Source organism: Eleginops maclovinus, chromosome 11 (assembly GCF_036324505.1).
Source record: "Eleginops maclovinus isolate JMC-PN-2008 ecotype Puerto Natales chromosome 11, JC_Emac_rtc_rv5, whole genome shotgun sequence".
Taxonomy (NCBI): domain Eukaryota; kingdom Metazoa; phylum Chordata; class Actinopteri; order Perciformes; family Eleginopidae; genus Eleginops; species Eleginops maclovinus.
This window is the reverse complement of record NC_086359.1, coordinates 793,499-814,878: the sequence shown is the minus strand read 5'-3', so window position 1 is coordinate 814,878 and position 21,380 is coordinate 793,499. Positions and strand designations below refer to the sequence as shown.

At 43.1% G+C, this 21,380-nt stretch overlaps 2 protein-coding genes across 4 annotated transcripts; both read left to right on the top strand.

Annotated features, from left to right (window-relative positions):
• Positions 1-910: 910 nt before the first annotated feature.
• On the top strand, positions 911-11,644 carry LOC134872736 (Na(+)/citrate cotransporter-like). Its single transcript, XM_063896157.1, has 13 exons — positions 911-1,140; positions 3,778-3,906; positions 4,067-4,203; positions 4,430-4,635; positions 4,736-4,891; positions 5,301-5,478; positions 6,300-6,422; positions 6,836-7,048; positions 9,108-9,211; positions 9,348-9,469; positions 9,637-9,798; positions 9,907-10,044; positions 10,248-11,644. Exons 1-13 carry the CDS (start codon positions 1,027-1,029, stop codon positions 10,374-10,376), a joined length of 1,911 nt encoding a protein of 636 aa, XP_063752227.1. The 5' UTR covers positions 911-1,026; the 3' UTR covers positions 10,377-11,644.
• Positions 11,645-13,644: 2,000 nt separating this feature from the next.
• On the top strand, positions 13,645-16,459 carry LOC134871636 (uncharacterized). Of its 3 annotated transcripts, none has more exons than XM_063894424.1 (6): positions 13,645-13,765; positions 13,942-14,056; positions 14,248-14,531; positions 14,644-14,807; positions 14,964-15,107; positions 15,206-15,555. In XM_063894424.1, the coding sequence occupies exons 3-6, from the start codon at positions 14,330-14,332 to the stop codon at positions 15,428-15,430; spliced, it is 735 nt and encodes a 244-aa protein (XP_063750494.1). In that variant the 5' UTR covers positions 13,645-13,765; positions 13,942-14,056; positions 14,248-14,329; the 3' UTR covers positions 15,431-15,555. The 3 variants fall into 3 exon arrangements, with proteins under 3 accessions (XP_063750494.1, XP_063750493.1, XP_063750495.1); XM_063894425.1 differs by lacking the exon at positions 15,206-15,555 and adding exons at positions 15,562-15,860; positions 15,982-16,459 and having other exon boundaries at positions 13,656-14,056; XM_063894423.1 differs by having other exon boundaries at positions 13,653-14,056.
• The last annotated feature ends 4,921 nt before the right edge of the window (positions 16,460-21,380 follow it).

Sequence of the window (21,380 nt, the reverse complement as noted above, 5' to 3'; positions counted from 1 at the left end):
TCATCACTATACTCCAGGTCCATTTACAGATCCTGTTTCTGATTGGCTGAAACACAGATCATTGTCCCATAACCCCCTCTGTTTCAGCCCTGCTCCTGAAGAGCTGATTCTGTGTCTGTAGCTTTAAATGCTAATGAGCTGCTGGCCACGCCCCCCTGAGAGCTGATTGGTTTAAAGATGTTGCACAACCCAAAGAAACATAGTGACATCACAAAGTGGACAAAATCTGATCAGCTGATTTTCAGTTTTATAACGATGGATCAGGACAAAAAGAAAGGGGGGGGTCTTTGTTCCTGAAGGGTCCTAACCCCCTGCTGATTGGCTCCAGGTGAGTGCATCTGTTTTATGTGTTGTTATGAAGATGTGAACTTTATGTTTCTGCCGTCAGACAGACGCTCTCTGTCAGCTGGGAGAGTCTGCCCAAACATCGCAGCCGGGTGACAGAACCAACAGGAGGAGCGCCGGCTGACTCTATATCCCAGAACGCAGGAGCTCTGTATTAAAGGGTCGTCCTCTCCGGACAGCATGGATCAAACTGAGAGACACTAAAGGAGAACCACCAAGACAGCGCGCACCACGACCACCAGGTGGTGCAAACCAGCTCATAGACACACAGGTGCACATAATCCGAAAGATGCTTACTGTAAACAAACCCTGTTCCTTCTGTCAGGTTTAATTACTATTCAAATACTACCTCAGCACGGACTGTTGATTCTGTGCAGAAAAAAAGAAAAGTGACGAAACAGGAGATCTGAATTCCTCTCCTGAGTTTACTCTGTGAGAGAGATAAGCAGTGTGTGTGTGTGTGTGTGTGTGTGTGTGTGTGTGTGTGTGTGTGTGTGTGTGTGTGTGAGAGAGAGTTAATATTTAGTGTCAGCCGTGTGCAGGGCATCACATCGAGAGACAGCCAGAGACAGAGAGGAGTGAAGGGACTCAGGACCTGATTCACTCCAACAGATATTTAAACTCTTCTCCTTCTTCTTCTCCTTCTCCTTCTTCCTCTTCCTCTTCCTCCTCTTCCTCAGCATGTCGGTTCTTCCCCTGCGTGTGAGAATGCTGCGGAGGGTCTGGAGCTGGAGGGGGGTCGCGGTCCTGGTCTGCAGCCCCTTCCTGCTGCTGCCGCTGGCCCTCAGCACCACGGTGAGGAAACAGTCATTGTAGACTTACAGCGATGTACTGCACCTGTCGCAAGGAGATGGTGGGGGGGGAGTCTTGCTCATATGAAGGACAGTAAGAAGTCATTGTGCAGAAACCTGATGTTACTTTATTGCATTTATATAAATTCCTTTAAAAGAAGGATTTTCTCTTCAAAACTGGCAAAAAAATAAGTGAAATTTAGGATCCTAAGAAACGTTACAGAATTTTAAAAAGCGTAATAAAAATATAATGAGAGGCCAGGAGGTTTTTATTGAAGGTTTGTTAAACTATCTTTTTTATATTTAATAAAATTACGGACATTTTAATTTTGGGGAGAAAAAAAGCCAACAAAAATGTGATTGGAAATTCCTTAAAAAGTATGAAATGTTTGTAAAAGTAGAACATTGAAAGAGTTGAAAAAAAAAATCCCAATAAATGGCTGAAAAACCGGTGAAATACAGGTCCCTAAAAAGGTTTCAGGTATCTATTGAATGTAAAAATCTTTGTCTTTGAGCAGAACAATATATATTAAATTAATAGTATGATAGAAAAATGGATACTTCACATTAAGGTAGGTTAGAGATGCCAGAAATGTGTAAATAAATGTAAGACATTTAAAAAAATCTGAAATGTGATAGTAAAATAAATATATGATTATAATTATAAAGGACGGAAGGACTCACAGCGTTGTAGTGAAAAGCAGAACTGCAGTAAATGTACTCTAAAGATATCCATCAGACAGTTTGTGAACATGTTTCTGGTGAGTCCTGATCCTGCAGCAGATCGGACATTACCTCTGTCACTGATTCACTCTCAGTTCAACCGTTCACCGTCAGTTAGAGAGGAATTCATTGACCCTTCCCACACAGAGACAGGTGTCAGAACAATACACATTAATTTAGAGGAAATAACAGATGATAGTAATACGCTACAGCCAAAGTGAATTTTGAAGAGAAGAATACGTAGAAATGTGCAGAAGTATATCTTAAAATACTCAGAACAATACATCGTTTTGTGCAAAACATTACTCTCAGATGTACTCAGAAAATATTCAGCTCACAGAAACTGTTATTATGATTAGACACTTGTAATGTGACCCGAGGAACTTTTCCTGGTTTCTGAGAACGTTTCCCAGAAATCCACACTTCATCCTCCCAGCAGGTGTGTGTGTGTGTGTGTGTGTGTGTGTGTGTGTGTGTGTGTGTGTGTGTGTGTGTGTGTGTGTGTGTGTGTGTGTGTGTGTGTGTGTGTGTGTGTGTGTGTTTTGGGAAAAAGGTTAGGAAATGTTTCAAAATCCCGTCCCGTTTTCCTCGACAATCGTTGCATTTTGTGACATGTTCCCATGCAGGCGTTAGGAAAGCTGTTTCTAACACTCCTTTCAAACGTCCAAACATCAGTTAATCCCAACATGAACACTGGCCGTCTTTAAGAGCTCCTACTCTTTCTCAGAGGACTAAGATCAGACTCTTTCCTCCTGCTGTTTTTGATAAAGTTGCTCTTGATTCCTCCTCTGCTGGACGCTGTCTTCGTGCAGCTTTAACCTGCAGAAGAGTTCAGGTGAGAGGACAGCTTTCCCAGCAGGAGGCTGGAGAAACAGCTCCTCACATCTCTGCAAAAACACTTTCTGTTCTCTCAGTTTCATACGAGGCTGTGGGGGGATAATAAGACCCAGACCTCTTCCAGCAGCTTCAGAAAGGATGCAGATTTAGAAACACAAATCTGAACTCACACAGAAACATCTGCAGCAGCTCTTCAACACATGCAGCATCTAGAGGACATTCAGCAGAGGAAACATGAGCAGTTTACTGAAAGCTGCAGAAACCAAACGCTGCAAGAAGCTCCAACACAACGGAGACCAGGGGACACTAAAGAGAGACGCACACAGCTGGAGACCAGGGGACACTAAAGAGAGACGCACACAGCTGGAGACCAGGGGACACTAAAGAGAGACGCACACAGCTGGAGACCAGGGGACACTAAAGAGAGACGCACACAGCTGGAGACCAGGGGACACTAAAGAGAGACGCACACAGCTGGAGACCAGGGGACACTAAAGAGAGACGCACACAGCTGGAGACCAGGGGACACTAAAGAGAGACGCACACAGCTGGAGACCAGGGGACACTAAAGAGAGACGCACACAGCTGGAGACCAGGGGACACTAAAGAGAGACGCACACAGCTGGAGACCAGGGGACACTAAAGAGAGACGCACACAGCTGGAGACCAGGGGACACTAAAGAGAGACACACACAGCTGGAGACCAGGGGACACTAAAGAGAGACACACACAGCTGGAGACCAGGGGACACTAAAGAGAGACGCACACAGCTGGAGACCAGGGGACACTAAAGAGAGACGCACACAGCTGGAGACCAGGGGACACTAAAGAGAAACGCACACAGCTGGAGACCAGGGGACACTTAAGAGAGACGCACACAGCTGGGGACGAGGGGACACTTAAGAGAGACGCACACAGCTGGAGACCAGGGGACACTAAAGAGAGACACACACAACCGGAGACCAGCGGACACTAAAGAGAGACGCACACAGCTGTGACCGGAGCACTGGGTGACGTTCAGGATCATCAAATAAAGTGTGTGTGTGTGTGTGTGTGTATGTGTGTGTGTGTGTGTGTGCAGGAGGCAGCCTGTGCCTATGTGATACTCCTCATGGCGGTGTACTGGTGCACAGAGGTTCTGCCGCTGGCGGTGACGGCGTTGCTGCCAACCATCCTGTTCCCTGTGCTGGGCATCATGGAGTCCAAAGATGTGAGGCACACACACACACACACACAGACACACACAGACACACACAGACACACACACACACACACACAGACACACACACACACACACACACACAGACACACACTAGGCTGCCCCCTGAATTGAGCCTCATCACGGTGTCCACCTGTCTGTCTCTGCTCAGGTGTGCATGCAGTACCTGAAGGACACCAACATGCTGTTTATGGGGGGGCTGATGGTGGCTGTGGCCGTGGAGCACTGGAACCTCCACAAACGCATCGCGCTGCGGGTCCTGCTGCTGGTGGGGGTCCGGCCCGCCCTGTGAGTCTGAACACCAACACACTACAGGATAACTAGAACTGATCACCTTCAGACGCTCTGATTTCCCATCAAGCACCACTGCTCTTTGCCTCAGCTGTTTGAACTGAATGCTAACGTTAGCATGTCAACCATTGGTCATACTGGTTTCAAAAAGCACCTTGAGAGTTCTGAAACCGTCTCAGTATTTGTTGAAGCTTCATCACGTTTTTTATGATCTCTTCCTCAGGTTGATGCTGGGCTTCATGGGAGTCACCGCCTTCCTCTCCATGTGGATCAGCAACACGGCCACCACCGCCATGATGGTGCCCATCGTGCAGGCCGTCCTGCAGCAGTTGCACGGGAACCAGGACCCTGAACCATCCAGCGAGGCCCGGAGGAGGAGGGTCGACCAGAACCACCAGGAGAAACCCACCAGCAACGGCCTGGAGAACGGTACGACTCGTGGCCTGCTGAAGTTTCTAACCTTTGAATCATTGAGTGAGATACTGACGTATTTCAGTCTGATTTCTAACTTCTGATTGTCTCCTCTCAGGTCAGAACAGAGCAACATTATCACAAAGCAGCGCTGAGAACTCCAGCGACCCACAAGACCAGCTGTCCTCTGAGGAGAAGGCTTCATCGGCGGTCCAGACGGACAGTCCGACCCCGCAGGGCAAACTTCCGTCAGAGGGCGCCAACACCGGGACTGGTGAGTCTACAGCAAGGCAACCAAAGAAAATCTGTTGCCTACAACAGAAATAACTGTTCATCAGATCGATGTTCTTCCTCTGTAGTCAAACAGGAGTCTTCTGAGAGGTGTCACAGACTGTAATTGGTTTATAAAGAGTTTTAGAGGTACAAGATTAGCATTTTGGAACGAGGAGGGACTATATTTGCACAAGAGGGTCCAGTAGATTTTAAGTTTCCTGCTACAGCGTGTGTGAATGGAGAGCTCTCAGTTCTCTTATCATGTCTCTGCAAGTAGTTTTTAATAATTGATCTGAGACTGACCTGCAGGGAGCTAGAACCACTCCTGACCCCGATGCACGGTTTGTCAATGATCCATACCAGTGTTCAGACTAGAGAATAACCTTCCCCCCGGTCCTGTAACCCTCTAGTGCTGCCGGAGAGCGTCTGCTGTCAGATGGAGCTGGAGGAGGTGAGCGATGAAGACGAGGAGAAGAGCAGGATGAGTAAAGGCCTCCTGCTGAGCGTTTGCTACGCCGCGAGCATCGGAGGCATCGCCACGCTGACTGGCACCGGACCCAACCTGGTGCTGATGGGACAGATGAGCCAGTACGTGCTAATACAAACCTTTAGACTCTGAAGTGCAGTACTTGAGTAAATGTACTTAGTTACTTTACACCACTGCTTATTACTCTTCTTCAGGTTAGTTAATAGCAATAATTATTAGCCTTCTGATAAACGTACCAGCAGAGGATCGGGGTTGGACCACCGCAGTTGAAGGTGCTGGGTTTCTGCAACTGTCCCTATGATTATTTGCCTCAGAAATGGTTCTGTTCCACACTTTTTCACATTCAGAACCAATACCCATTGACAACCAGGTCTCCAAGGCTCCCTGTCCAATGTATGAACATCAGAGTCTTCAGTCCTGATTCTTTGATCAGATTAAGGTTCCAGTTTTAGACAACCTTTGGTCTTCTCGTTCAAAAGAGCGGTGGTGGCGAAGTCTGTAGGGACTTGGCATGGGAAACAGAAGTTCCCCGGTGCAAGGCCCCAAAAGACCAGTTCCCTACACTGCTCGTACATATGGTATTCGTCTGCTCCCAACACCAGGATGGGGCAGATGCAGAATAGAAATGTCCCGTCTTCGGGACCAGTAAGGGTTCCTTCTTCTTCTAGTTGAAAGTAGAATTTGTGTGTTGTATTTAAGCCCTGCTATCCGTTGTTAGAAAACCCCCTGATTAAGATCTTAACCAACAGACCTGAGTGAACCGTTGTGACTCCAGGAGGTTAAACTGCTGAAACCAAAAGTGGTTTTTTAGCAACATCAGCAGGATAGAGGAGCTTAAGTGAATGAATAATGGTATGATATTCTCTCTAAGTTGAGGACTTTAACCCGTACTATCTCTCCTGCGCTTGTCTCTCCCTCGTAGACTCTTCCCTCAGAATGGAGATGTAATCAACTTTGCCTCCTGGTTCGTGTTCGCCTTCCCCACCATGTTGCTGACGCTGACGCTCGCCTGGTTCTGGCTGCAATTCCTCTTCATCGGCTGCAAGTGAGTCGCCTCACCGCCATACAATAATACACCCAGAGCACTTTGATCTACAGACCATTGACCTTAGTATCTTCCCATCAATGTCTGGATATCGTTTATAAAACGTCAGCCTGTTCTGTGCTGCTCTGTTTTAGATATTCATTCAACTCATTCATACAAGTTTTACTCTTCTTTCCAGACTTTATGGTCATCAGACCCAGTCTGCACAAATTAAACCCAATTTTTTTACTCTAAAAAGGTCAGAATGTGGGATACCGTTGACTATAGCTAGAGGAAAAGAGTTGATGGATAATCACATACTGGTATAGGTGAAAGTTCAGTCAGATCAATCCAATCAAAATGGACCATTATTGACAACATGCTTCACAGTTGGAACCCTCATTCTAATATCTCTTGTCTCTCTGCCCCCCCAGTCTGCGCAGGACATGGGGCTGCGGGGCGGCGCAGTCGGAGAAGGAGCGTTCAGCGTACGAAGTGATGCAGGTGGAGTACCGGCACCTGGGCCCGGTGAGTTATGGAGAGCTCAGCGTTCTGGCGCTGCTCATCCTGATGGTGGCGCTGTGGTTCACCAGAGACCCGCGCTTCGTGGACGGCTGGGCCACGCACGTGTTCAACGCCAAGGCCGAGTGAGTACCACCACACTATGTCCTGTTATTCATATGATGCAGGGATGTCAGAAAGGCCGGGTTCAACACGCAACAAATATGATGTTTGCAGTCGTTTATTTACGAGTTGATTAAGACTTAATTAAATAAACCATACAAACTCTGACTACCTTTTAATAGACAGAGCCTGAAAAAAAGAAGATGCAATGCGATGCCCCTGAAGTTTGACTCTAACGTCCAAAGATTTGACCTGATTGAGGATAATGACTGAAGACCTGTGAAGCCAACCCTCGACTGGTGCTTCCCGACAACACGCAGCTTCTCACTAAAGCAGTATCTATGAGTCTTTGTGGATACATCAGAGGCTATCTGAAGGTCGGACTGTGCTTGTCCAGGCTCTACAGCTCCAGATTCAATCATTAGCTGAATAAATTAACCCCTCAGTGTTGTTTAACGCAGGCGCTGCCTCGGGGCAGAATCCCTCACCACACAGGAACCTGAGGCGAGGAGCAAACAGAGCAAACCTGTCCCGAGGCCAAACTGAAAACCCTGTTTACTGACCTGCAAACTGCAGGTCACGGAGAGCAGAGTACCCTTTCACCCAGAAATACTCAGACTAGGTCCTGTACCGAGACCAGTGATCGGTCCTGAGACTAGTGGTGGGTCCTGAAAAGGCCAGTCTTGAGACTAGGAGCCAGTCCTGAGACTTCAGTCCTGAGACTAGAGGCCATTCCTGAAAGTAGGGGTCTCTCTTGAGACAAGAAACTGGTCCTGAGACTTCAGTTTCTTCCTGATTGTAAATGTGATCACATGTTTTCACAGATGTAGTCGCCCCAGAGTCTTCAAAGTACATTTTGAACCCAATTGTTGGCACTAAAATGGTTTTATAGGCCGATTAAACCCGGAGAACATTAACTTTGTTCAATACAAACTGTTCTTTTTCTGTCTCAGCAACAAAATCTGTTATGCTAACCCTAACCCTCAGCTACACTGCAGGAGATCACGCTGTGAGTCCAAGTCCCTTCACCTAAACGTGATCGGTTAAGCCTTTATTCGTGGTGCAAAAGCTCAAAAAAGAGAGCAGGAGTCACAGAAAGCCCAGTTGACCTCTTCACTGTTTTCTGGATTTACAAACCGGGTCACATGACGTCACACATTGATCTGTTTGTCCTGACGGAGATTTTTGTCCAATCCAGAAAAACACGACTTGATTTCTCGGAGGGAGGGAAATAAATCAAAAACACAAACAGGAAGTGGATCCTTTCTCTAGTTTTACTTTCTGATACATCCTCTGCTTTATTCATGTCTTCGGGTCAGGGTCTCTGACTGTTTCTGGAGGGTATTTGAACCCTTTTAACACCTAAATGTTCTCAAACTATGGTAAAACACAAAGTGTTGGAGGCAGCAGGTGATCTCTGGTGTTTCGGGGGGCTTATTTTGGACCTGCAGGACAGACAGAGGATTTCAACATGGCTCCTGGTTACACAAACTCCACCTCTTACCTCCATCCTGTGACTGGAAGGTCTTGATAATCATTCAGCTTACTCATTATAAGTTGGGTCAAAAATGTGATGGACTGTATTCCCATTAACTCTGCAGTATATTAATTAAACTGCTCCTTACACGTGGTACACTCTCTGTACAGTGTCTGTAATAAACCTGACTGTATTCTCAGTTTTCCTCTTCGTGTTGTATTCCTGCACGCACAGCTTATTGACTGACAGGACTTTTGAATAAAAGGTTACAGACAGACTTTGGAGGCTTGCCAGTTCTTTTTGGGTGCAAACATTGGGATTGCATCAAGTACAAAGTGATGAAACTCATTCATGAGCAGAGCGTCTGACACAGGAGATCTGGGAACAAACGAGACGGGTTCAGGACTGGATCTGAGCGGGGCGGTCACTGCTTATTAATCCTGGTTTAAAGCATCGTTGCAACAGAAGGGTTTTCCCTTTCTTTCCCAACAAATCTATCGTTGGTCATTATTCTTTTCCTAAGGTAAAGACTTCATCCTAATGGGAACAGGTCGACCTCATAAATAAATAAATAGTTTAAATAACAGATGAAAAAATGTCTGCAGGTTCGTCACGGATGCGACGGTCGCTCTGTTTGTCGCCGTCTTGCTGTTCGTTCTTCCCTCCCAGCCACCGCGATTCCTCTGCTTCAGGAGGAGCTTTGACACAGGTAACACACACACACGCACACGCACATACACACACACACACACACACACACACACACACACACACACACACTCACAGAGACAGAGAGAGGTGACATTTCTTTAGTGATTTAAACACCTTTTGTTTTATCCAATCAGAGTCCACTGTGCCCCCTGGCCCCGCCCCCGCACTGCTCACCTGGCAGGTGACTCAGAGGAAGATGCCTTGGAACATCATGCTGCTGCTGGGAGGCGGCTTCGCTCTCGCCAAAGGCAGTGAGGTCAGACCTTAGTCAGGACGCCTCGCTGGAGTTAGGGACGTTAGAGCCACGTTTCTGAAGGAATACATGTTTTGGAAATGTTTTTCAGTGTGTGTGTGTGTGTGTGTGTGTGTGTGTGTGTGTGTGTGTGTGTGTGTGTGTGTGTGTGTGTGTGTGTGGTTCTTCAGGAGTCCGGTCTCTCACTGTGGCTCGGGGATCAGATGACCCCCCTGCAGTCAATCCCGCCGGCAGCCATCTCTATCGTCCTCTGCCTCCTCGTCGCCACCTTCACAGAGTGCACCAGCAACGTTGCCACGGCAACGCTCTTCCTGCCCATCCTCGCCTCCATGGTAGCAATGCACACACACACACACACACACACACACACACACACACACACACACACACACACACACACACAGAGTCAGAAATGTTACTGACTTCTTCCTCTGCTCCAGTCCCAGTCCATCAGTCTGAACCCGCTCTACGTGATGATCCCCTGCACGCTCAGCGCCTCCTTCGCCTTCATGCTGCCGGTAGCGACCCCCCCCAATGCCATCGTCTTCTCCTCCGGGTTCCTCAAAGTCTCCGACATGGTGAGGCCTGCTGCCGTCTTATTCTGACCTTAGGATAGATGACTGAGCCTGCAGGGCGGCACAGTGACACAAAGGGATGTAAACTGAATAGAAAGAGACACACAATTACTTGAAAGGGATGTAAAATGACGTCAAAGGGATGTAAAATGACGTCATAGAGATGTCAAATGACGACAGTAACTGAACCTCTGCGCCCCCTGCAGGCCAAGGCCGGCGTTGTGATGAACATCCTCGGGATCGGCTGCATCAGCCTGGCCATCAACACCTGGGGGTATGTGATCTTCGGACTTGACACGTTCCCCTCTTGGGCCAACGCCACAGCTCCGGTGTAGAACCAATAACCTCCCTCTACAGGTTCAGCACCTGTTTTACCTGTCCACAGTGCGGCCTCTGAGCCAATAGAAACGCTTGGTTTGGAGTTTCTCACTGGAGTTTTCTAACGTTTTAAACCTGTTACCAAAATCGAACTACAATCGTAACTCAAACTCGTCATGGTGGGTTTAACGAGTAAACAGAAAAATGACTCGAGTCCTAGATAAGAAAATACAATCTTTTACTTTGGCGGGGTTTCTGCAGGAAGTAGACGACAAACAGCGACATCAGAAGTATAAAATAAACTAAAATGCAGTTTTGTGTTTGTTTATTTATTTATTTGAAATCCTAGAAAACGCTATAATCAATTATTTTTGCACTAACACTTTTTAATGACATTTTATTTTGTTAAACTTCTATCATATAGGTTTTTCAAATTAAAAGCGCACAACCAAAAATGACTTCATACCTCAGAACACTTTCTATAAATAACATCAGTACTATTTTTACAAACTACTCACTTCTTCTTTGCCGTTTCTTTAAATCAACATTGAGGTACTGTTTAGCAGGTTTTCAAAGTAAAAGCTTTGGAGCAAAAGGGTACTCACAAGAAAACAGTTTTAAATAATCCCACAGAAACATGAATGTTTCAGAAGTGAAGATTAATTTAAAATCGAAGCACAGACTATGAAGAGTCCCAAAAGGAACCTAACTTCACATCACGCATCTCAGGAGACACAAAGCACTACTGTCCAGTAGGTTTCTCAAATTAAAAGCATGCACTTAGTAACAGGAGGGATTATTTAGTTGGAAATGTTTTCATTTAAAATATGTCCTAAAAATTCAATAATTTGGGAAGAAAATGTGTATTATATTGAATTTATCAAACATGAACAAAGGCTGTTAACAATTGTTATTTTGCATCAATAACAAATTAGATGATCAATAAATTCATCTTTTTATTGTTTTACTACAATTTAATATTTGTGTTGTCTTTAATAAAAGTCTGATCTCTTAGAACTACATTTCCGACTTAAAACTAAAAGCATTCACGTTTTACTTTAATTATTATTTGCTTATCTAACAACTGTCCATCTCCTGTCCCTGTGACTTGGAATTATTGTAGGTAATTAGAGCATTTTCTGTGTGTTTTCTAATGCTTTGTATTTAAGGTTGGCATTAAACAACATGTTTGTGAGTGTGTTCTGTACATACATGACCTCCAGAGTTTTGTACCTTCTTGCTGCTAACAGTTTTTATTTGTTGTTAATAAAAGACTTTAAAAACACGTGACAACAAGCCTTTGCTTTTACTTTCCTTTAATATTAATTCAATTTACTCAGTTCTTTAATGTAAATACAAGCAAAAAAGTGTATGTAATGTAAGAGTATGCTTTCTGTAAATTAATACGAATATTTGTATTAATTCACATGAATTACTAGTGTAATCTATAATAATGCATCATAATTGATTATTGAGCAGAAATTTGACAATTCTAAGCATTAAAAGCAAATAGATTATAAAATAATAATACAAAATGAATACAAACAATAATTATAATTAATTATTGTAATAATAATGATGATTGTCATGGTTGTGGCTAATCTGCAGTAGAGTCTACATAAATATTAATTCAGCAGTAATATTAATACAAAAATAATATTTAAAAGTAAAAGTATACCAAGGAACATTTGTGTGTGTGTGTGTGTGTGTGTGTGTGTGTGTGTGTGTGTGTGTGTGTGTGTGTGTGTGTGTGTGCGCGCGCGCGCGCGTGCGTGTGTGCGTGTGTGTGTGTGGGTGTAAAAAGTTGAAAGAGCAGAAAGTGAATTTCTCCATAAATCTGACGGGAAGATGTCTCCCCCTGGCGGTCATAGTGAGAACAGCTGTTACCGTAAACTGACGTGAAGTGTTGTAAGCTGAGAGAGAACTGGTTTGTGGCAAATATGGCTTCTTACTTCTGACTCCGGTGACAACAACAAAGCCACACAGATCCTCACTGAGGGGTTTATTTAGATATTACTTTAGTTTAAAGGTTTATATCGTCGTTTATATTCTGACTGTCCGCTGTCTCTGGGACCGCGTCTGTCCACAGCCGTCGTCATGGAAACAGGTTGGTGGCCGTTATTCAGTTTGAACGAAACTCCGTAAAAATACAAGCTCAACGCTTTTGTACTTTCATCACGAACTGAGGTTCTTGATAAACAATACACATTATGTACAACAGCAGGGTGTAAAGTGCATTTACTGAAGTACTGTACTTAAGTGCAATGATGAGGTACTTGTACTTTACTTGAGTATTTCCATTTAATGCTACCTTGTACTCTACTCCACTACACAGGGTTCCCGCGGGTCCTTAAAAAGTCTTAAAAGCATTGAATTTATGAATTTGGAAATAATACCTTAAAAAGACTTGAAAAAGTCTTGAATTTTGATACCTGGGTCTTAAATTTGTGCAGTATGTAACTTCTCCGTATATCGCATTCTTTTAAAAAGTTTAATTTGTCCACCACTATTACTTTGATTAAATAACAGCCTAAATAAAGAGTGGCGGAACCAATAATTGAGAACGAACGCTGCCCCGGGTCGGAAGACGTCACTTTGCTACAGCATCATAGCAGCACAGACCAGAGATAGACAGACCAAGATACATTCTGTGGTTATGGGGAAATGCAAATTTAATGAAGCGTGGCGAGACAAACGAGCATTTCACTGGGTAAAACCTGTGGAAAACAACGTATTCAAAGCTTTTTGCACAGTATGCAAAAAAAAATCCAGCTTGGTACCATGGGCGTGAAGGCTCTAGAGTCTCATGCTAAATCAGCCAAGCACATCAGTTCCATGAAGGTGAAGGATCAAACTCCCTCCGTCGCCGGGGTGTTTCAGCCTGCTAATGTTAGCCAGCTAGCTGATAATGTGTCTGAAGTAGCAGGTAACGTGAACCAGCCAGCTGCTAACGTTACTGCTACAGCCCTTCCAGCTACTAGCGCAACGCCCGTTAGTGTGGATCTGCGCACAGCCTTTGGGTCCACACCAACAATGAAAGCAGAGGTGTTGTGGACTCTCAACACAGTCGCCAAACATCAGTCCTACAATTCAAATGAGAACGTTTCCGATCTTTTCAAATGTATGTTCCCGGATTCAGACATAGCTACCACTTTCACGTGTGGTCCCGACAAAACGGCGTACATAGCCAAATTCGGTTTAGCGGTGTTCATCAAAGAGGAACTGGTGTCCAAAGTCAACAAATCCCCGTTCGTTCTGATGTTCGATGAGAGCCTCAACGAGACTACAAAAAATAAAGCTGGATGTGCATGTCCGCTTCTGGGACGAGGGACAGGTTCAGTCCAGATATTTGGGCTCCCGGTTTATGGGACATTCCACTGCACAAGACCTGCTGTCACATCTCAAAGTAAGCATAACCTTTTTTACTCTGAATATTTCTCAGTTTATATTGATATCATTTTTGGGGTATACACAGTCCTGTAAAGGCAATGTCACAATGACCAATTAGGCACTTCCCTTAACAATATGTGCTGCTCATCTATTCATCTTATCTTGGGTAATCAAATGCAGCACTTTTTTCAGGAATGTATGGACAAACTGAACCTCAAGGACTTGGTGTCCATTTCAATGGATGGGCCCAGTGTTAACTGGAAACTGTTCGAACTTTTCCAGAAAGATCAAGCTGAGCAGTACGGAGGTGAGGAGTTTATAGGCCTAATGTTATTTCTGTGTGTGTGGGTGAGAGTGTATGTGATCCATTAGTAATATTAAAGTAAAATAGTAAGTATTTGTAGTGCAGTTTACATTGAATAAACAAGTTCAAAGTGATACAGAGAACTGCTACGGAGAATTTGGTTTCTAATATCAAGTTTGCAATGAAACCCTCAGGTCTAGCTGTGGCCTACACACGCTACACAATGCTTTCAAGTGTGGGTTCACTGCATGGCTGCTGGACAAGTTGCTGAGAGCAATGCACACATTGTTTAACAATGTGCCTGCCAGGAGAGAGGATTACGTCACCGTAACCAAGTCCAGTGTGTTCCCCCTTTCTTTCTGTGCCCATCGTTGGGTAGAAAACCTTCCGGTTGTGGAGAGAGCCCTGGTAGTCTGGCCATCACTTCTTCTGTACATGGAAGCTGTGAAAACAAAAAAACTCCCTAACCCTGGAACAGGTGGGCCCTACTAAAATGCTGTGAATAGGTCTGTGACTGTGTCTTTACCCTGGTGGTGGTGTGGCCTTTTCATAGTTTTTGTTGAAATGTCCTGCCTCTGTCCCTTTCACAGGATCTTATGACACAGTTGCAGCAGCCATAAAGGATCCACTCATTCTGGCCAAATTTCACTTCTACGCAGCACTTGCCAGGACCTTCACGCCCTTCCTAACAAAATATCAAACAGACGAGCCGGTGCTCCCATTCCTCTCCAAGGACCTGACCGAATTGATGATAGTAATAATTTACTTCACGTTATAATAACCAATGATTGGGCTCAATTGATACATTTTGACAATATGGGGCTTTTGGTTTAGAGGTGTAAAAAATGATTGATGTTGGTGATTAGGAGATAAAGCCGCACCAGACATTTTTGTGTTTGTCTGTTGACAGAGTCTACTCAGACGCTTCATAAAGAGAGAAGTTCTCAACGATATCACTGCCCTGCAGCTGACCAAACTGGATGTCACAGACAAGACCATCTGGCTCAGCCCACAAAACATCAGCATTGGTCTAGGTGCAGAGTCAGTTCTTAAGGTAGTGGGATGTTTTCAAAGATCATTTTACAAATGGTTAGGCGAAACCAGGTCAGTGAAGGCATGTTCTATATTCATGGCTAATTTCTTTCTCTCTAGAGCATTAAAGGTGCAGAGCTCAGGGTGCTAGAGTTCAAGAGAGAGTGCATGCAGGGACTGTGTAACATCATCAGGAAAGTGCAGGACAAAAGCCCCCTCAAGTATCTGACTGTTAGGCAGATGGTGTGCCTGGATCCGTCAGTAATGTATAGAGAACCAGAAAGATGCAGGAATCACATGAAAGGGCATGGTTCAGAGGTTTCTCCAGGACAAACAGCTAACTAATACTTCTGCGGGTAGGAATAAGAGAGGCAAATTATAGGCTACACATGAATTTATTTTCAATCTGATTTTCTGGCAATGCCCAATGATTTATCTATGTTTTTCTCAAATTTTTCTCATCTGTTTTGTCATAGGGGATGTCATACTGCAGCAGTTTGACAGTCTCCTGTCCTTGGAGAGCCGGAGTGAGGACTTCCTCTACTTTGCTCCCATGCAGAAGAGGCTGGACATCTCCCTGAGCAGTGCCATGGAGCCTTATCCAGAGCTGTGGGCCTTCTGCAAGAAGCTGCTCATCCTCTCCCACGGCCAAGATACTGTTGAACGTGGATTCTCCATCAATAAAGAGGTGGAGTCAGATAATTTGCATGAGGACACTGTGGTCACACGGAGGCTGGTGTGTGACTACATTATACAACATGGAGGTGTTACCAAGGTAAGATGAATCCTGCCTGCACTAGTAATATGCTGTTGACTTAAAAGTTGATAGAATCAACATAGTTGGTCTCTAGAGTTTGTCACTGACTCTGGTTCTCTTTTCCCAACCCGATACCCAGGTTCCACTCAGTAAACCACTACTGACAAGTGTAGCAAGAGCAAGGACAAGGTATCGTATCCACCTTGAGAACGAAAGAAAGAAGAGGGAGGCAAAAGACCAGGCTCTCAAGAGGAAGGAGGCAGAGGACTGTCTGCAGGAGCTGAAGGTGAAGAGGATACGCGTAAAGGAGGTATCTGAGGGTCTGGCTAGGGATGCGGACAGGCTGGCTGAGCAGGCTGAAGCAAAGGCAGGGAGCAAAATGGCTGACCTGATCTCCAGGTCCAACCTCCTGCGGAGAGGCCATAAGGAGAAGTTGGCAGAACTGGCTCTCCTTGATAAAGAGATCGCTGCTAAAAGTGAAGAGCTTAGGAGTTGACTTTGATCTTTATTTTATTTATTGTTGAGTTGATTTTCTTTGTTTGTTGTTCTGGAGTCTCTCTACTCCCCATATTCCCAGCATGGAATAAGCTAGCTAATAAATAGATTTGTCACACCTCTGTTTGACTTGTTGTCTGTGGTCTGTGCTGTGATGCTGTGGTGTTGTACTCACTATTCACTACTGTGCTGCAAGTTACATAATTCTTCCATAAGGCTTTACAGTCCACATTTTCACATTTGTTTGAGAAATAATAACGTTATTAATCATAATAAACACATTTTTAAAAAAAAAAGTTTTTCTTTGCCGGTATGTCTGTGAAATAGGCCGTGAAATAGGTATTAAGTTTTGACATGAATGGTCTTAAAAAGGTCTGAAAAAGACTTGAATTTGACTTGAAGAAACCTGTAGGAACCCTGACTACATTTATGTAGTTGCTAGGCAGATCTGGATTACTGATGGTGAATATAATCCCTTAAATCAGACTGTAGTTCACCTGCAGTACATCCAGCAGCTACCCTGCAGTATACAAAGCCATTCAAACTAGCTGCACCTTTACCAGCTCTGAGAACACTTTAATGATCAATCATTATAAAACATATCAGAGATATTATTCAGAAATGGACCAATCAGACAATGACTACTTTTACTGTCACTACTTTAAGTACATTTAGAGGAGAGTACTTTCTACTTTCACTGGAGGAACATTTAGAATACTTTCACTGTGACAGAGTATTCCTACACTCTGGTACTTCTACTTTACTCAAGTACAAGACCTGAGTAGTTCTACTTTACTCAAGTACAAGATCTGAGTACTTCTACTTTACTCAAGTACAAGACCTGAGTACTTCTACTTTACTCAAGTACAAGACCTGAGTACTTCTACTTTACTCAAGTACAAGATCTGAGTACTTCTACTTTACTCAAGTACAAGATCTGAGTACTTCTACTTTACTCAAGTACAAGACCTGAGTACTTCTACTTTACTCAAGTACAAGACCTGAGTACTTCTACTTTTACTCAAGTACAAGATCTGAGTACTTCTACTTTACTCAAGTACAAGACCTGAGTACTTCTACTTTTACTCAAGTACAAGATCTGAGTACTTCTACTTTACTCAAGTACAAGATCTGAGTACTTCTACTTTACTCAAGTACAAGACCTGAGTACTTCTACTTTACTCAAGTACAAGACCTGAGTACTTCTACTTTACTCAAGTACAAGATCTGAGTACTTCTACTTTACTCAAGTACAAGACCTGAGTACTTCTACTTTACTCAAGTACAAGATCTGAGTACTTCTACTTTACTCAAGTACAAGACCTGAGTACTTCTACTTTACTCAAGTACAAGACCTGAGTACTTCTACTTTACTCAAGTACAAGACCTGAGTACTTCTACTTTACTCAAGTACAAGATCTGAGTACTTCTACTTTACTCAAGTACAAGACCTGAGTACTTCTACTTTTACTCAAGTACAAGATCTGAGTACTTCTACTTTACTCAAGTACAAGACCTGAGTACTTCTACTTTTACTCAAGTACAAGATCTGAGTACTTCTACTTTACTCAAGTACAAGACCTGAGTACTTCTACTTTACTCAAGTACAAGATCTGAGTACTTCTACTTTACTCAAGTACAAGACCTGAGTACTTCTACTTTACTCAAGTACAAGACCTGAGTACTTCTACTTTACTCAAGTACAAGATCTGAGTACTTCTACTTTTACTCAAGTACAAGATCTGAGTACTTCTACTTTACTCAAGTACAAGTCCTGAGTACTTCTACTTTACTCAAGTACAAGATCTGGGTACTTCTACTTTACTCAAGTACAAGATCTGAGTACTTCTACTTTACTCAAGTATAAGACCTGAGTACTTCTACTTTACTCAAGTACAAGATCTGAGTACTTCTACTTTACTCAAGTATAAGACCTGAGTACTTCTACTTTACTCAAGTACAAGATCTGAGTACTTCTACTTTACTCAAATACAAGATCTGAGTACTTCTACTTTACTCAAGAAAAAGATCTGAGTACTTCTACTTTTACTCAAGTACAAGACCTGAGTACTTATACTTTTAGTCAAGTACAAGATCTGAGTACTTCTACTTTTAGTCAAGTACAAGATCTGAGTACTTCTACTTTACTCAAGTACAAGACCTGAGTACTTCTACTTTACTCAAGTACAAGACCTGAGTACTTCTACTTTACTCAAGTACAAGATCTGAGTACTTCTACTTTACTCAAGTACAATATCTAAGTACTTCTACTTTACTCAAGTACAAGATCTGAGTACTTCTACTTTACTCAAGTACAAGACCTGAGTACTTGTACTTTACTCAAGTACAAGATCTGAGTACTTATACTTTACTCAAGTACAAGATCTGAGTACTTCTACTTTACTCAAGTACAAGACCTGAGTACTTATACTTTACTCAAGTACAAGATCTGAGTACTTCTACTTTACTCAAGTACAATATCTAAGTACTTCTACTTTACTCAAGTACAAGATCTGAGTACTTCTACTTTACTCAAGTACAAGATCTGAGTACTTGTACTTTGCTCAAGTACAAGACCTGAGTACTTCTACTTTACTCAAGTACAAGATCTGAGTACTTGTACTTTGCTCAAGTACAAGACCTGAGTACTTCTACTTTACTCAAGTACAAGATCTGAGTACTTCTACTTTACTCAAGTACAAGATCTGAGTACTTCTACTTTACTCAAGTACAAGACCTGAGTACTTCTACTTTACTCAAGAACAAGATCTGAGTACTTCTACTTTTACTCAAGTACAAGACCTGAGTACTTATACTTTACTCAAGTACAAGATCTGAGTACTTCTACTTTACTCAAGTACAAGATCTGAGTACTTCTACTTTACTCAAGAACAAGATCTGAGTACTTATACTTTACTCAAGTACAAGATCTGAGTACTTCTACTTTACTCAAGTACAAGATCTGAGTACTTCTACTTTACTCAAGTACAAGATCTGAGTACTTCTACTTTACTCAAGTACAAGATCTGAGTACTTCTACTTTACTCAAGAACAAGATCTGAGTACTTCTACTTTTAGTCAAGTACAAGATCTGAGTACTTATACTTTACTCAAGTACAAGATCTGAGTACTTCTACTTTACTCAAGTACAAGACCTGAGTACTTCTACTTTAACTCAAGTACAAGACTTGAGTACTTATACTTTTAGTCAAGTACAAGATCTGAGTACTTATACTTTACTCAAGTACAAGACCTGAGTACTTCTACTTTACTCAAGTACAAGATCTGAGTACTTCTACTTTACTCAAGTACAAGATCTGAGTACTTCTACTTTACTCAAGTACAAGACCTGAGTACTTCTCCTTTACTCAAGTACTAGATCTGAGTACTTCTACTTTTACTCAAGTACTAGATCTGAGTACTTCTACTTTACTCAAGAACAAGACCTGAGTACTTCTACTTTACTCTGAGTACTTCTACTTTACTCTGAGTACTTCTACTGTGACAGAGTATTCCTACACTCTGGTGTCTGAGTCCACCTCTCCCATCAGTTGTTGGTACCACAGTTTGAGGCTCTTTGTTCCCTCCGGACCCAAAGATCATTTGTGTTCAGAGCTCCTTCAGACTGGAACACTTTGCCCCCAAATATAATACGCTTCACTTATTTTCAAATGTTTAAAAAGGGTTAGTCTGTTTCTTGCTGTTAGCTGTACATGCTATTGATGAATGTACATGCACTGTGTGTGGTGTAAAGCTGGGGAAATCAATCTGTTCATGTCCTCATTTTTTCAATGTCCGTGTTGTGTACATTTCTTGTGACGAAATGACAATCGAACATCCATCATTTTTACTCTTTAGAATCCAGACTTTTCTTTAGAATCCAGACTTTTCTTCATCAAAATTCTGAGATTAAAGTCAAACATTTTTTCTCAAATCCTCTTTGGTAAAATCTCAGAATCTGAAAAGAAAAACATATTTTATTTTATTTTTGAAAATAAATTATATGTTTCTCTTAAATGTTTTTGTTTTCAGATTTTTTCATTTCTTTAATGTTTTTTTTGAAAAACTTGATCAACAACAACTGGTGCTCAGATGTGGAGATCATTTCTTCGGACTGTTCTCCCAGCCTAGAGCACATCATGATCGGATGCCGGCCTTTTTATCTGCAGAGGGAGTTCACATCGGTTGTTCTAACAGCAGTGTATGTTCCGCCGCACGCTGACAACAACACAGCGCTGGAGGAGCTGTATGGGATTATCGACAGGACAGAGACTTCTCGGCCAGAGGCCGCATTTGTTTAGCCGGGGATTTTAACAGAGCCAACATGACATCACATCAGAAACGGGGGTACCGTGTGTCTGTCTCCCAATACATACGGACTCCAGACATTAGCACTAGGCCCATCTTCAGGTACATGCCATCAGTTTCTCAATTTCGTTTGTATTTGTGTTGATGGATGTTCCATTCTTTTGGAAGCTGTACTCGTTAGTGGTACAGCGATACCTGTCACGGGGCTTGGTGGGTTTATTTGGTTGGGGCTCGATTTCCACATATCCCTGACTGGGTGGTCATTGGGTGGATTGTTTTCTTTGTCCACTTGTCCACAGGCATCTTCATCTGCCTCTTCTTCACTCGAAGCGGTGTCACTGTCCTCTGATTCCATTTCAAAGTCACTTTCTCCATTTTGGACGGCAGCAATCACATCCGCACATTGAATCGAGGACCTCTCGCTGGTGGCATTCTGAGTAATAAATAAATAGAATGCATAAAAATACATGTGCTTATTATTTTGTGATAGATTACCTAAAGCAGGGGTTTTCAACCGGTGGTCCGCGGACCCCTGGTGGTCCGCGGCGGCATTGCATGTGGTCCGTGACAAGAGCCTATGTTGATCAGTTCACCATTGTTTTTTTTTAATATAAATTCGCTTTGATATTTCAACACATTTCCAGAATACCGTTACATATCGTGAAAAATATGTTTGAAATAATATAAAGGAAATTCAAGCTGACAGAATGTAGCCTTGCGCCTATCCAGTCTATG